The 15625-nt window shown below is 45.2% G+C and overlaps 1 protein-coding gene across 10 annotated transcripts in view; it reads left to right on the forward strand.

Annotated features, from left to right (window-relative positions):
• The first annotated feature begins 1391 nt into the window (after nt 1-1391).
• The window catches only part of PHKA2 (phosphorylase kinase regulatory subunit alpha 2), an 87206-nt gene continuing 72972 nt past the window's right edge, over nt 1392-15625 (forward strand). For 3 of the 10 annotated variants that reach the window (XM_075913692.1, XM_075913700.1, XM_075913710.1), the window contains exons 1-3: nt 5979-6243; nt 8046-8171; nt 15214-15372. In XM_075913692.1, coding sequence (XP_075769807.1) covers nt 6151-6243; nt 8046-8171; nt 15214-15372 — 378 coding nt within the window. In that variant the 5' untranslated portion in view covers nt 5979-6150. Of the gene's footprint in view, nt 1480-5978; nt 6244-7901; nt 8172-14493; nt 14626-14902; nt 15090-15213; nt 15373-15625 lie in introns of those variants that run through there. The other 7 variants (XM_075913734.1, XM_075913718.1, XM_075913727.1 and 4 more) reach the window with 7 other exon arrangements.

A 15625-nucleotide genomic window follows, 5' to 3' on the forward strand; every position in this document is an offset into this window, starting at 1 on the left:
AAATGCATTTTGAAGTAGCATTTTGCTATTTCAAAATAGCGCGTCCATACTAATTGGACACTGAATCACATTTAAGGCCAGCTGAAACCACTTCCAGCAAGGCATCAGGTCAGGAGTTACTTTGTATGGCTGCTGCCTGAGGCTATCTGAGGCCTGTGTTTAAAGGGACCCCTGCAGACAGCTGGTTCTCAAGTTTCCCTGCTTGCTTGCCTACCTCGCTGAGGGACAGCAAAGCATTTTTTTCTCTGTGTGCTCTGGTTGCCCTCACTCAGGACACCACAGCACTCTCCAGCATGGAGCCAGAGCTGCCCTGGGCACTCTCGTGCTTCTTTTGGATGTGTTGCTGCAAGCCTGGCAGCAGTTTCTGCAGGCTGCCTTGCAGCATCTGGGGGTCTCGGTGTCCCCAGGGGGATGAAGAAGCGGGAGGTTGTAGCCTATCAATTACTTTCTTATCATGCTAATAATATGTTTGTGTTAATTTAGATTAATTCGGTAATAGTTAAACTCTAATGCAAGAAATCTTCTAAAAGCTGCCCTCAGCATTCCTGTAGGCCCTTTGTGTTAGCTTGACTGATGTCTGGGTTCAGGTGTAATACACCAGGCCTTATGTCTGCCCAAGTTTGTGAAGGCTGCTAATACTAACACAGCAGCACTCAACATCTTGGGGGAGGGCTTTGCCATTAATCCATCTGGGTACAGTACAGCTCAGCCGTAGGCTGCCTGGTAAGTCTGGTGCCCCTGCAGTGCAGTGGCTCCTGCTCTAGCGTATAACAAGATGGGACAGCTTCTGAATGCACTTTCCAATGAGTGCCATGTCTGCTTTACAATCAATTAAAGGACAGGCTTGCACTTGAATGAGAGAACATACATAAGCTCACAGTCCAGGTCAAGTAATATGGGGTTATATTTTCCTCTTTCGTCCATGCTGCAACAGGCCGTTTGCAAGATCAGCAGGAGCTGAGGTTTGCAGACTTCTGTGGTTTGGATACAGTCACACCCAGCTACTGGTCATAACTTATTTATGGCTTCCCGGGCCTGAAAAAGGGGAACTTAGGCTTGGACCTTTCACCCACACAGGATGGCGGGAACAATAGCCTCAGACTCAGCAGATGTATTATTAAATATAAGCCCCAAATAATTGGTTCAGGCTGAGTTAAGCAATTAGGACACAGGTTGCAATAGATAACCACAAAGGCCCATGACAATGAATTGATGTATATGATAAGTTAAGAGCAATGATATATTGCCCAATAGGAAAAGAACACTTCAGCATTAGAAACACCCCCTATTGAATATGCATAAAACATGTTATCGTCAGCGTCACTTGGTATAAGAGTGAGACCCTAGCCCAGGGAGATAGGGAGGAGAAGATGTAGTCCTTGGAAGGGCCAGAAGGATGGCCCCTGGTGATGATGGGGAAGGTGAAGGTAATGAGAAAGATGATGGGCTAACACCTAAGAATGTTCTAGAAGGAATAATGTAAGTAGATGGCAAGGAAATATGAATGTACATTCCCTGTCTTATGAAATTGAGGTGTTTGTGACTGTGCTAACCTTATTAATAAACTGTAAATATACCCTGTGCACAACAGGGTTCCCAATCATAGTATAATTGAATACTGGGCCTGATCCTGGGACAGAGAACCTGTTAAATTTAAATTACCCACCTTTAAGGTTAACATAATCTTAGATCAGGCTACAAGGGGGAGCAGGAGTGGAAGGAGCAACAGCAGCTGGGGAGGCAGAAGGAGCTGGAGTAGCAGGAGGCACCAATCTGTACACCAGGGTGTGCAGGTGGTTGCACATGGCACCGCCCTGGGCAAGCAACTCCCACCAACTCTCCCACCGAAACTGCAGGTCTTCATGCACCCAATAGTCCAGGGTGCAGCGCTGGCCTCGCAGTATCCCCAGGTGCTGCTGCTGGTACTCCTCCTGGTTACGGTGAACCTGCTGGCCCAGGTGCGGGAAAATGTCCTGGGCGGGGTGTTGCGCCTTGCACTCGCAGTTGCTGCGGCTGTGGAGAAACAAGAGAATTGGTCAGTCAATTCCTGGGGACACAGTGGGTGAAGCCCAGCCCCCCTCTGGAAGGCGAGGACAGCAGGTCTCCGCACCATTGGAGCCAACATGCTTGCACACAGGCCATGTTCAGCATGTCCTGGTATCCCCAGAAGTGGGAGCTGGCCTGGGACTGCACCCATGCTCCTGTGCTGTATATAGTGTGAAGGTGGGGGAGAAGAGATGTACCCTGCCTCTGTGTAGAGGGGGCTTCTGGAGGGAGGGCAGTGTGCAGTGTCCCACCCTGGGGTCAGGAGCATGTCATGTGCCTTCATTCATACACGTGTGTGGGTAACAGGCCAAGGCCCCTGTATGGCAGCCAGCCCCGCATAAGGGGACAGTGATGGCACTCACATGTCGTTGCCTCCCCAGCCTTGGACGACACTGGCGACAGGCCCGCTGGGACAGCTCCGGGGTGTACGGCACGCTCCCTCTAGGCTCCTGTGGCTCCTGGCCCTCCTCCTCCTCCGTTTCCTGGTCAGGGTCCTCTGCGCCAGGGTTGATGATCACCTGGGGGCACGGACCATCCCACCCCCCAGGATGCAGTCCAGGGCATCAAAATAGGGGCAGGGATCTGGGTCTGCTGCTGGTTGGGAGCTGCCCCCTGTGGCCCTGGCATAGGCCTACCACAGCTCCTTTATTTTCATGTGAATCTGCTCCTGGGTTCGCATGTGGCCTTTGGTGGCCAGGTTGGCAGCCACCTGCCTGTAGACAGTTGCGTTCCTCATTTAGTGTGGAGATCATGGATGTTGGGGGCATCCCCTCCAAACCTGAATTAGGTCCATGATCTCCACACTGGACCAGGAAGGCGTCCACCTTCTCCGGGCCCTGGCAGGCTCCTGGGAGCTGGCAGACTGGTCCTGGGGAGTGGCGAAGGGCTAGCTGCCTGGCTCATGCTGGGGCCACTGCGTCAGGTGCAGCGACTGCTGGCTCTGGGCTAGCAGGCTTGGAGCTGGCACAGACACTGTGGCCAGAGACTACCCTTTAAGGGCTCGGGGCGGGGGGGAAGGGAGAAAGGGGAGGAGTTTTCCTGGTTGGGGCCAGAGTGGCCACCAGGGCACCCTGGGCAGGGCGGGAGGTCCCCTATTTCAAAATAAGTGTCTACACAGTGCTTATTTCGAAATAGCAATTTCAAAATTGGCACTATTCCTTGTGGAATGAGGTTTACCAATTTCAAAATAAGTTCTCCGCTATTTCCATTTAATTTTGAAATAGTGGTTTGGCTGTGTAGATGCTGGTAAAGTTATTTCGAAATAACTTTGCTCTGTAGATGTACCCCAAGGAAGAGGCTACCGGGGGGCAGCTCCAAGGCAGAGGACAGGAGCAGCATGACAGTGGGTGGAGGGGCAACTGAAGTGTCAGCGTTCGATAGCTTCCTGGCCAAACCAGTCAGGGTCACCTGTTACAGGCTCCAAGATCTACTGGTAGATCCAGATCTACTGGTTGGTGACCACTGAACTAGAGTATTGAAACATGAATGCTTTTCAATAATATTCTTAATTCCACATGCAAATCACTTAAAGATGTTTAGGAGTAGATTTTGTGCCTTCACTTACTTTGAAAATACCCTCATGGGGTTAAACAACCATTCACACTTATGGCTCTTTTCTGTTTTGCTAAGTGTGGGGAGCCAGTGGAAGGGCAAGGAAATAGAGGTTTTACAGTTGTCTACTGTGCATATGCAGGCCAGGCATCTTTATCTGGAGATACACCAGTGTAAAACAGGAGTAACAGTGGTGAATCAAACCAAAAAGTGCAGATTTCAATGTCCTTCACAGCCCTAGATGACTGCTTATAATAAAAAATGCAATTTAATTTACAACTGGATACTTGGAATCTTCTAATTATTCATTTAGAAATAGAAGTCTAAAGTTGAAGATGGGGACAATCTGTGTTCTGGTTTAGGAGTACAGTAGTTTGTTTTTCCACGTTAAAAAAAGTTCATTTGTAAGTACATTTTATTAAACCAAAAACATATAGAATCCAATTTATTTGGTACTTTTTATTGTTATTTTTGCATCTCTCTGGTTGGACAATGGAACTAGGTTTCAGTGGCATTACTGGATTGTAATACGAATAATTTGTATGTTCATATTACTGTCCAGTTACTTCACAACTTCTCTTTTTCAGACTTGTTTTTCTAACTAGCAGATTTATCTGGCGTTGCTGAGATCCTTAACTCAATTATTTCTTGGGAAATAAAAGGAAAATGTACATTCTTTATTGAAATTATTGTATTTTTCAGGAATACTGTATTATTTGTATGAAGTTAATTTTAGTAAATGCTTTAAATGGCAATTCCATCAAGTGTTTTTCTTTGTCCCTATAAACTCATTTGCTATCTTTTAACAAAAGGGGGCTAGTGTCAATCTGGCTTCCAATAACACTGTCTTCTAGTTTTCAAACCTTAAGCATTGATTTAACTGTGCCAAAATAGAGCACTACTTCAGATTTCTACATTTTATCTCTTTTCTTCATGGTTTATTGAGAAGCAACTCTATTCTAGGTTAATCTTATTTTTCTGGCTCATCTTGGTTCAGTGTCTTTCAAAATTTGCTGGTTAAGTCAATTCTGAGGACTGTACTTAAATTTGTGATAGTGTCTCTTTTCTGTTTGGTTTTAGAAGAAGCAATCCCATTCCCAGGCACATCCCATTTTCCTGGCACAACCAAACTTTTACATTATTTTCAGTTATGATAAGAGGAAGCTGTATACTGACTTTGGTGACCCTAGCTTTTACGTTTAGGAGGCGTTCTTAATTAAACTCTCTAAAATATATAGCAGATGAGTTTTTTGTTAATTTCACTTTCTTTTGTGATAACACAGTGATCAGTGTTTAAGATTCTTATCTTGTAAGCTGCCCCCATGTGAGTGTGCATTGGCTTCAGAGAGCACAATGTAAGGGTTGGGGGCTGTGTGCAGTATCCTGTGGACACACAGCTTTAATCATAAATATCACAAATAGGGCGAAATGTATTGGTTCTTAGACTCCTCCCCACCATCCTCCAAAACATCCTGTTAATTAGAACTTTTAAAATAACTATTTAATGGAAACATTCCCATTGATCTTAGATTTTATACAGATTGACAGTTGCCAAATGTAAATATGTCATCACATTTTCCTTGCATCTGAAAGCCTCCCATGTTCCAAAAACTTACAGGTGCTTAGCCTGATTCGCACATGCTGACTTCCAACACACTGCTGCTCAGGAGAATAAAGTTAAGTGCATGGTTGTAAGTGGTGCAAACACAGACTCTTACACCTTCTCTGGAATTTCTTTAGAGTGCCACTCCAGATCCCTCCCTATCACTGAATCCTCTATTGCTTTCTCTCCAATATTCAAAAATCAGCTAACTAGAATAAAAAGCTTGAGACTTAAAACCATACCAATAGAATCATAGACTACTAGAACTGGAAGGGATCTCGAAAGGTCATTGAGTCCTGTCCACTATTTTTTTTTAAATGAGCAACACCAAGGATTTTTTGTTGAGGGAAAAAAAAAGGTAGGGGGAAAGTTACTGAGAGGAAAAAAAAAGATCACCTGCTTCTTTAAGGGTGGAACACAGTTTAAGAAACACTGGTCTTCTAGACCATCCCTGACAGAGGTCTGTCTAACCTGCTCTTAAATTTATCTCCAGAGATGGAGAGTCCACAACCTCCCTAGGCAATTTATTCCAGTGTTAAGCACCCTGATAGTTAGGAAGTTTAATGTCCAACCTAAACCTCCCCTGCTGCAGTTTAAGCCTATTGCTTCTTGTCGGAAACACATTGCTTGTGTCTCTTTAGCTGCCTTTTTGCTCCTTCAGGGTTCACAGCAGCCAGCTTTTCTCAGCCACCACGGGGGCCTGGGTCAAATGAAGTGTCAGACTCGCTCTGACTAACAGGGGTGGAGGCGCTGGCGCTTTCGGAGAACACAGAAACCCAGCGAGTCGCTCAGCAGCCCCTGCCCGCACCGCTGTTAAACAGGCGCCAGCCACCTTCAGGCGCAACCCCGCCAGGCGCGCATGTAACGCCGGCGCCGCGGAGGGAGGTTTCCTGCAGCAGCAGCAGCAGCAGCAGCAGCTCTTGCCCAGCACGAGACGGCGGCTCCCGGGGATGCTCCAGGGCGCGCGCGGGCCTGCTGCCGAGGGGCGGTCACCCGGGCAGGCGAGGGAGAGTCCCCGCTTGAGACACGGCGCCCGCGGCGAGGTGGGTTTTGTCCCTACCTGAGGCGCAAGCGCCATTGGCCTGGCCCAGGCCTGCGTGCGAGCAGCGAGCGGCCGCGGCAGAGGCGAGCCGGGCGGGGCGGCTCCTGTACCAGTGGCCCCGGGCTCGGGTCGGCGTGTGCAGCCCGAGCCAGCGCCCGGCACCTGTCCGCAGCGCGGCGCCCGGGGCCTGCCGGCGGGGATGCACGGCCCGGGCAGGGCTGCCTGCCTGGCTGCCTCCCGCAGTGCCGAGCCGGGGCAAGGACTCGGGTTGCTGCTGCCAAAGCCGTTCCGCCTCCCCCGGCTGCAGCGCGGAGCGGGGGCGGGAGCACGGGGCGCCCCCGGTGCGGTTGAGAGACGCCCCGCTGCGCGCATCGCTCCCGGGCGGTGCCACTTCAGGAGCGTGAAGGATTCGGCATCCAGCAGCGAGTCAAACAGCTGCCTCAGCCTGTACCCGGCAAGACAACCAGTAGCGCCCCCCCCTTTTCCCTTCCCCCTCCCCTCGCCCGCCCTTAAACCCAGGTGAGAGCAAATGAGCCCGCGCTGGTGCGAAAGTCTCATCAGCTGGCGGGGAGGTGAATAAACCCGTGGCTGACTGGGGCACACTCAGACTCAGGAATGCGGCCGCCGTGGATCTGTGCTAAGCTCTGAACAGGGTTCAGTGTGGCCTGGCCTGCATGTTTCTTAGGTGTTGAACTGTGCTTCCCCCCCCCTCCCCCCCAGCCCCGATTGAATGGCTGTCCACGTATGGGGTCACAGCAGAGAAACTGTAAGCACAGCCTTACAGTTACTGCACACAAAGGATGCTTGTATCCTGAGAACCGCAGCTCATATGAGGTGGTAGATAGCTCATGCATTTTAGGTTTTATTTACTATATAGAGGTTGTCTGCTGTTTGTTCAAGAACTGGTCCTAAATGGTAAGAGCTAGGGATACCAAATTTGATATGTAGTTTCCTCTTATCCTAATGTAAAGCAACACAAGGGGTTGTTCCAGGAAAATGGGATGTTCCTGGAGTGGGATTGTGTCCCATAAAACCTTACAGAAAAGAGAATCAGCAAGCAGGTGAAAGGGGCTGAATGGGGCATGCCCCCTCCATCTGTGATTGCCTTTGCTCTGAGCCTCTCTCCTCCTCCCCCCCAAGCATTCCTTAGGGAGGTGGGGGTCTGCAACTCCTCCCCGAGATTCATATGGGGACATTGCTAGCTGTACCCCTTCAGCACTGTCAGGGAGTGAAGGGAAAGTACACAAACTTTAATTGAGTTAAGAACTCAAGCAACATCAGGTAAATGTGCTAGTATAATGTACTTCTGTCTTCCTTGTGCACTTGAGTAATATTGCTTGCTTATGGGTCATAATGATGGCATGAAGGCTTGTGATAACTAGCAATATATGACAGAAGTAATATATTGCAATATGTAATATATGAGTTCTAAATGTTAAAACTCTATTTGGCCTGAACTGTTTTCTTTTTCCTTTCATACTAGTGTGAACATAGCATTGAGAAAATAAACCAATCGTTTAAGGCATCTGAATATGTAAAGAGCATGTAGATAATGTCTGTGGTGCAGTATGCATATTGATTACTGGCCAGGTTAGTCTGGCCAGGGTTTGCATATAGATGAAGGGTAAACCCTCTCTATAATCCCTGCTTTGTTGACAGCTGCTCTGTTTATTTTGGAACAAGGGCATCAGTTGCCAGCAAGTGTCACAGTAGAGCTTCCTGCATGAATGAACCAGGAAGAGTAAGAGCTGCTTCAGAGAGAGGATCCCAAACACACTTTTTTTTCTTCTTGCTGCTGTGAAGCGTGGGAGGGAGACACAAGAACAGAAAAAAATCTCCGGTCTTGGGAAAATGAGAAGCAGAAGCAACTCTGGAGTCCGCTTGGATGGGTATGCCCGACTTGTTCAACAGACCATTTTGTGTCATCAGGTGAGTGCAGACTCGGCACATAGAAGAGTGGAACCCTCTTGTTCCTCCACCAACCCTTGTGGGGCCTTTATTTTGAGTGAGGGTTTGGATTTTTTTTAAAAACTTTGCTCATTATTTCAGCTCTGTGGGATTCCTGGTAAGAATTCAGTGGGCTGGTTAATTGCTTAGGGGTCATAACTAAGTACAAGTTTAGGGCAGATTCAAGAGCAGGCCATGCTTGTTGGAGAATGTGTGTGGAGTTCTTTACTGTATGGCGTGGAGTATGTTGGTTCAGCGTGTTGCAATAGGCAGCAGAGTATGTTTGTACAATCTGTTATTGTGGGACATAAAGTGTTTGTGGAGAGCTATGCTATGAAGTATTTCTTATAGCGTGGTATGTTATGAAGTGAAGTGTGTTGTACAAACTAAGTATATGGAGTTTTAGTCTTGGAAGAGAATAAAGGTGGTATTACAGATAAATATCCTGTAATGCAGGGGTTCCCAACCTTTTTCAGTCCCCGTACTCTCTTGGCTTTTAGTAAACCTTCCTGTACCCCCTATTCAATATGAAAGGAAATAAATTCTAGACTCTAGAATCCACAACTTTTTTCACTAACACTACTACTTTTGGAATATTTCAATTAGAATAATCTAGTTATTTACCAAATATTCCCCATATCTCCTTGACAAGCTTCTCGTACCTCTTGGTGGTACGCGCACCCCAGGTTGAGAACCCCTGCTGTATTGTATTCATTCCATACTGTGGAATGTTGGACATGCAGCATTCATAACCTCTGAAAAATATCTTGTAAGGTAAATGGCAGATTTTTTTTCATTTTGAGTGAGTCTCAAATAAAATTAGCTATTGTAACTGGGCAAGGATACAAAAATCCATTGCTTTTGAAAACCCAGTGGCTACGTCTAGACTGGCATGATTTTCCGCAAATGCTTTTAACGGAAAAGTTTTTCTGTTAAAAGTATTTGCGGAAAAGAGCGTCTAGATTGGCACGGACGCTTTTCTGCAAAACCACTTTTTGCGGAAAAGCGTCCGTGCCAGTCTAGACGCGGTTTTGTGCAAGAAAGCCCTGATCGCCATTTTCACCATCGGGGCTTTTTTGCGCAAAACAGTTTTTAGCTGTCTACACTGGCCCTCTTGTGCAAAAACATTTCCGGAAAAGGGCTTTTGGCCGAACGGGAACGTCAAAGCATTTGCACAAGAAGCACTGATTTCAGACAGTAGAACGTCAGTGCTTTTGCGCAAAATCAAACGGCCAGTGTAGACAGCTGGCAAGTTTTTGCGCAAAAGCAGACACTTTTGTGGAAAAACTTGCCAGTCTAGACGCAGCCAATGTGTTCTTAAACGTTGGTTTGAAGTTGCTTTTGGTTGTGTTCAGTGGCTTTCCTTCACCCTCAACTATGTGAGCTTACATCACTGTCAGTGTTCCCCGTATCTATGTGCTTGGGCAGTCATCCAAGAGAGATTCAAATACCACCCAGCCAATTAGTAGAGCGCCCACAGTGCCTATAGCCGGCAGCATCTGTTTCTGCTGATGGTGCACATCTGTACATGCCTTGGTGCATCTAACAAAATGTATTGTGCACGTGGACGGAAAAAATTAGAGGGAACATTGATCACTGTGTATCTTTTGAAACTGGTGTACATAGGCATAATGGTGACTTTCAGGTATAGCCTCTCTCCGAGTTACAAATGAGTTACGGACCAAACACTTGGCCGTAACTCGATCTGTTCATAATTCGAACCACTTGAGTTACACGCGACCGCACTGTTCATAAGTGCGGGTCGCGTTCGTAACTCGGGGACCGCCTTTACGACCGCTCCATGGGAGCTTTGGTCGTAAGTGCGAACGGTCGTAACTCAACCATTCGCAACTCGTGGAGCAGCTGTATGTCACTTATCTGAAAGTAAGAAGACCTCCAAAATAAGTTGGTCATAGAGTCACCAGCAAACATAATTTGTTCTGTATATGTCTATTATAATACACTTCATTCCAAAATCTTTGGTCAGATTCTCCACTGTCACACTGGTGAAAATCCACAATCACTATATTAGCTTTAGTGGTGTGAGTTAAGATTTATATAGCAGTGTAACTCAGGACAGACTCCAACTCCTTGTTGAGTGGCTTGGATACATAAATAGTAAAAGAATGACACTGTCAAGACTGGTACGCAAAAAATGTGACCTACTAGATATGTTTTGGCTCATGGACATGCATAAACACATACCATAGTGTTCTCCATTTGCTTAGCTTATCTGTTTCATCCTTAAGAACAGACACATGGTGCAGAAAAGTTACAATGTTCTTGGAGATGGTGTGGTTCAATTAAAATAGTTCAGCATATAAAGATGAGAGCAAGGATTTTTTCCATGAGTCAGTTTCCAAATATACATATTACTAAGCACTGCAAGCTTACTAAGCTTCCAATCAGTGATGGAGGGTGTTACGAACCCAAATCTGCTCCTGCTTGAAGTCAATAGGAGTTCTGTTATTTCAGATCCATTATATATATCTGTGAATTAACTAGCCGTGTTAGTCTGGTGTAGCTGAAACAAAATACAGGACTATGTAGCACTTTAAAGACTAACAAGATGGTTTATTAGATGATGAGCTTTCGTGGGCCAGACCCACTTCCTCAGATCAAATAGTGGAAGAAAATAGTCACAGCCATATATACCAAAGGATACAATTAAAAAAAATGAACACATATGAAAAGGACAAATCACATTTCAGAACAGAAGGGGGATGCGGGGGGCGGGGGGGAAGGAAGGTGAATACCTGTGAGTTAATGATATTAGAGGTGGGGAAGGGTAGATGTCTGTGAGTTAATAGTATTAGAGGTGATAATTGGGGAAGCTATAGCTATTAACTAACTAAATGAAGCACTTTGAAAGTGCAAGAGAAGCGGGGATTTAAATATCCCGTGCTTCATTTGCACAATCACGTAATGGCGCTTTTTCAAAAAAGCACTATTTTGAAATTGAAACCTCAGTCTGGAGGCACTTTTTCGAAAGATGCTGTAAACCTTAAAAAATGGATCCTGAGGTTTACAGCATCTTTCGAAAAAGTGCCCCGTTTTTGAAAGAACTGCGTCTAGGCTGCAGTTTCAATTTCAAAAGAGCGCTTTTTCAAAAGAGCGCCATTACGTGATTATGCAAATGAAGCGCAGGATATTTAAATCCCCGCTTCTCTTGCACTTTCAAAGTGCTTCATTTACATCCCTCTGCCGACAGAGGGATGTAGTCTAGACATAGCCTTAATAACAACAGTGCATTTTAAAAGAAAGTGTTGTTTTCACCTAGCTAAGGGGGAGTCCTTGCCTGCTGTGAGAAACATTATGTTTGGGAATTAGTTACTAGTACAGCCGCTCTCTGAGTTACGAACAAGTTACGGACCAACACTTGGTCCATAACTCGAAGTGTTCGTAACTCAGATCCCATAGAGTTACATGACAACCGCGCTGTTCATAAGTGCGGATCGTCGTTCGTAGCGCGGATCTGCATTTACGACTGCTTTGGTCATAAGTGCGGATGGTCGTAAGTGGAGGTGCTCATAACTCAGGGCGCGGCTGTTTAAAAATCCAGTACTAGATGTTTAGCATGGTGGGAATTTTGTAAAACAAATATCATAGGAGTAGGAGCAGATGTTCTCATTTACACTGATATTACTCAAAATAGATTTATTTTAAAAGCAAAATCAATTTAAAAATATGCCTAAACACCAAATGCAGACTGTCATCATTCCCAGAGGTATGCCCAGGTTGACGTCCTGTGCCTGCCTGGAGCCACATTGAAGTCAGAGTTCCTTGCAGTACTTTTGCAACATAGCGAACGTTCTATTTTCTGCTGATGCATCTGACCCTCACAGTGTGTAGACATCTCCATGGTAGATGCTTTTTAGAAAAAGCAAGTGGATAAAACAGATTTAAGTCCTTAATTGGAGTTAATATGATGGAGAAAGTATAGCTATCATCATATGTTAGTAAATGTTGAGGAAAATAACAGTAAGGAAAATATTTAGAGTGTCTCCTCCCTGTGCAGTATCATTCTTCTGATATGGAAATAAAATAACATATTATTTTATACCCTTTAGAGCCTGGTGTATCTATTTAAACTAGAGACTAGGGGTTTTTTACATTTTGTGTGTGTGTGTTTTATCCAATGTCAATATCTATTTTATGACCACTTTTGTAAGTTTTTCTTTTTTTAAAAAGTATTACATGGGCTACTTAGGGTACGTATACACTACCCCGCTAGTTCGAACTAGCGGGGTAATGTATGCATACCGCACTTGCTAATGAAGCCCGGGATTTGAATTTCCCGGGCTTCATTAGCATAAAGCCGGCGCCGCCATTTTTAAAAGCCGGCTAGTGCGAACCCCGTGCCGCGCGGCTACACGCGGCATGGGCTAGATAGTTCGGACTAGCTAGCTATTCCGAACTATCTGTACACCTCATTCCACGAGGCGTACAGATAGTTCGGAATAGCTAGCTAGTCCGAACTATCTAGACCGTGCCGCGTGTAGCCGCGCGGCACGGGTTCGAACAAGCCGGCTTTTAAAAATGGTGGCGCCGGCTTTATGCTAATGAAGCCCGGGAAATTCAAATCCCGGGCTTCATTAGCAAGTGCGGTATGCATACATTACCCCGCTAGTTTGAACTAGCGGGGTAGTGTAGACGTACCCTTAAGGACAAAAGCATATGTAGCTAAAATAGAAACCATTACTGATTATCTTATTTTTATCAGCTGACATTTAGTGGTCACAAAAATACATTACATTCTACTTCATACAGTCAAACCCAGCTGGAGTTTAGTGAAGGTCTGACTTTAATATCATTGCTCTGTTAGATAAAAGCAGATATTATATATGTTTGCTGAAATATAATCTGAGTGAAACTCTGATCTCCATCGTCTCAATTTAATACTGTACTAGCTCCAGTGTGGTCAAATTGTTGAAATTATTTCATTTTTACAGTGCAAGTGAAATTGGTCTTTTTAGCATTTTTTTTCAGACAAAAAGATGCAGTGAAATCCAAATATATTAAATAGAAACACACACAGAACATAGGCACTATTAAGTAACAATTTAAGGCCTCTGTCTGGCAGTCAGATCTCTGCAATAGAGCCTTCTGTCCTTCCAAGAACTAAGGATGTTAAGAAGCAGGTAATTGACTAATCGTGTACACAATACAATTTATATCGAGTACATGATTAGTCGATAAGGGGCCCCGCTGTGGCTCTGCGGCTTTAAATGTAGTAGGAGCTGGACAGGCATTTAAAAGGCAGAACCATAGCTGGCGTAGGTCCGGGACCTGGCGCAAGCTGGGACTCAGCAGTCCCGGCTTGCGCTGGGTCCCAGAGCCCTGCACCTCTGCTCTTACTATGTTTAAAAGACAGAGCCACAGCATGGGTGGCTCCTGGAGTAGTCCCAGCTTGCACTGGTTCCTGGACCACTGCGGCTCTGCCTCCTCTGCCCGCCTGCACATCGCGGAGACATTGCTAGGGGGAACCAACTTTTAAGTTGGTTCCCTCCAGCTCTGGCACCTGCTTCCCCCCCCTGGGGCTGCTGTGGCCACCACTGACACAAAGCTGCTGCTCTCTCCCAGCTCTGCTGGGGCAGCCCTCTGCCCAAAGCAAGCAGTGGGCTGATCCCAAGCACTGGTAAAACTGGTACCAGTTACCCATTCACGTCCCTATTTAAGAGCAAGTATTTTATGGAGAAAAGTTTAAAAATATTGGTCAGTTAATGTTTCTTCCTGTGAACTGATAGTACCACAGTGCTACAGAATTATCTTTGTTCGTTATGTTGCACAAAAAGCCTGATCCAATGTTCGTCAAAGTCCAGAATAGACTTTACTTTTCGATCAAGTCCAGAGAGTCCAGATTAATTTCCTCTAATTCTAATACCTTTTAAAACTTTGAAAGCAGGCAGGTCCCTGATGGTTTCTGGGTCTCCCAGTCTTATATTTCAACACTGACATTTTTGGAGGAACAATCTTCGTGCCAAGAATTATCCATTGCACAGCTGGCACCAGGCCCAGAATGTAGCTGCTAGGCAGGGGGATTACAGTGAAATTACTGTAGTTCTACGATTACTACTACATAGACTTTCTTTCTTTGTACTGCAAGTGGGGGATGAACAAAAGACTATAAAATAGATAGAAATATAAGATTTGCCTTTGAGCTTCACCCTTCTATATATTCTGATTAACTTACACTGCAGATTGCTTCTGCTGAATCATTTCCCCCCTCCTATTTCTCTCCTCTTGTTTTTGTTTTTCCAATTTGGAAATGTCTTTGAGTAGTTCAGCCCTATATTGGTATTTAAGCGAATGGAACATTCTGTAAAGCATCAGAAATTTTATTCTGCACTCACACAATCTCTGTTACTTGGACTATAAGCTCTTTGGGACGGAGATCATTTCTTCAATGTAGATGTTTATACAGTGTGTGTACTATGTGAGTATGCTGCATGGCACTGACCCATGAATTAGGCTACTGAACACTACTCTATTCTGAGAATATTGATTGTACCAGTAATGTTTACCTGGCTTCTACTAGTGTCTTTATTCAAATCCCTCCTGAAAAAGCCTATGAGAAGACAGGTGATGTTTCCTCCCCCTCAAAACTACCTCTTCATGGCAAATAAGGTTATATAAATATTTAACTGAACCAGCGGATGCCGTTACTGAGTAAGTGTATGATTCTGTTGTTTGTAATCTTTGTCCTTCTGCAAACTGACTCCAGCCCCTGTTAATTGTTCTCACTAGAGCTTGGTTCTGCCCCAGAGACCTCAATGGTGCAGGATCAGGCACTAAATTGATTATGAGCTCTTTGAATCAAGTTTGGGGAGTTTGGTGGGCAGGTCAAGGTTGTATTCTTCTATGAATTTATGAGTGGCCATTGTCTAAGTGCTGGTATGGGTATGAAGTCTTGTGTGGCCCTGTATTTTTTATATTATCATTTGTTATGGAAGGTGCTGCTACAGTAAAACAAGATGACTTTCAGGTGAACAATGTACACTGATATTCTTTTCTTTCTGATTAGAATCCAGTGACAGGGCTGCTTTCAGCCAGCAGTGAGCAAAAGGATGCTTGGGTCCGGGACAATGTCTACAGCATTCTGTCGGTGTGGGGTCTGGGAATGGCTTATCGGAAGAATGCAGACCGAGATGAGGATAAGGCAAAGGCCTATGAACTTGAGCAGGTAAGTCTAAATATCATATGTAGTATATTTACTGTTTATCATCTCACCTCTTTTCTTTCATGTGATTATGATTTTATTTTCTGATTAATTTATTATTTATATGGCTGTTGTGCCCAATATATACAAGGTGTTCCAGACGTGTGAAAAGTGCAAATGCCAGCCCATATTATTTCTGATTCTCTTGGACACTTATGTAGTCAATGTTACAATAACATCTGAGTGTCTTACAATATGCAATGTATTTCTCTTTACA

This window comes from Pelodiscus sinensis, chromosome 1 (genome assembly GCF_049634645.1).
Source record: "Pelodiscus sinensis isolate JC-2024 chromosome 1, ASM4963464v1, whole genome shotgun sequence".
In the NCBI taxonomy this organism is placed as follows: Eukaryota; Metazoa; Chordata; order Testudines; family Trionychidae; genus Pelodiscus; species Pelodiscus sinensis.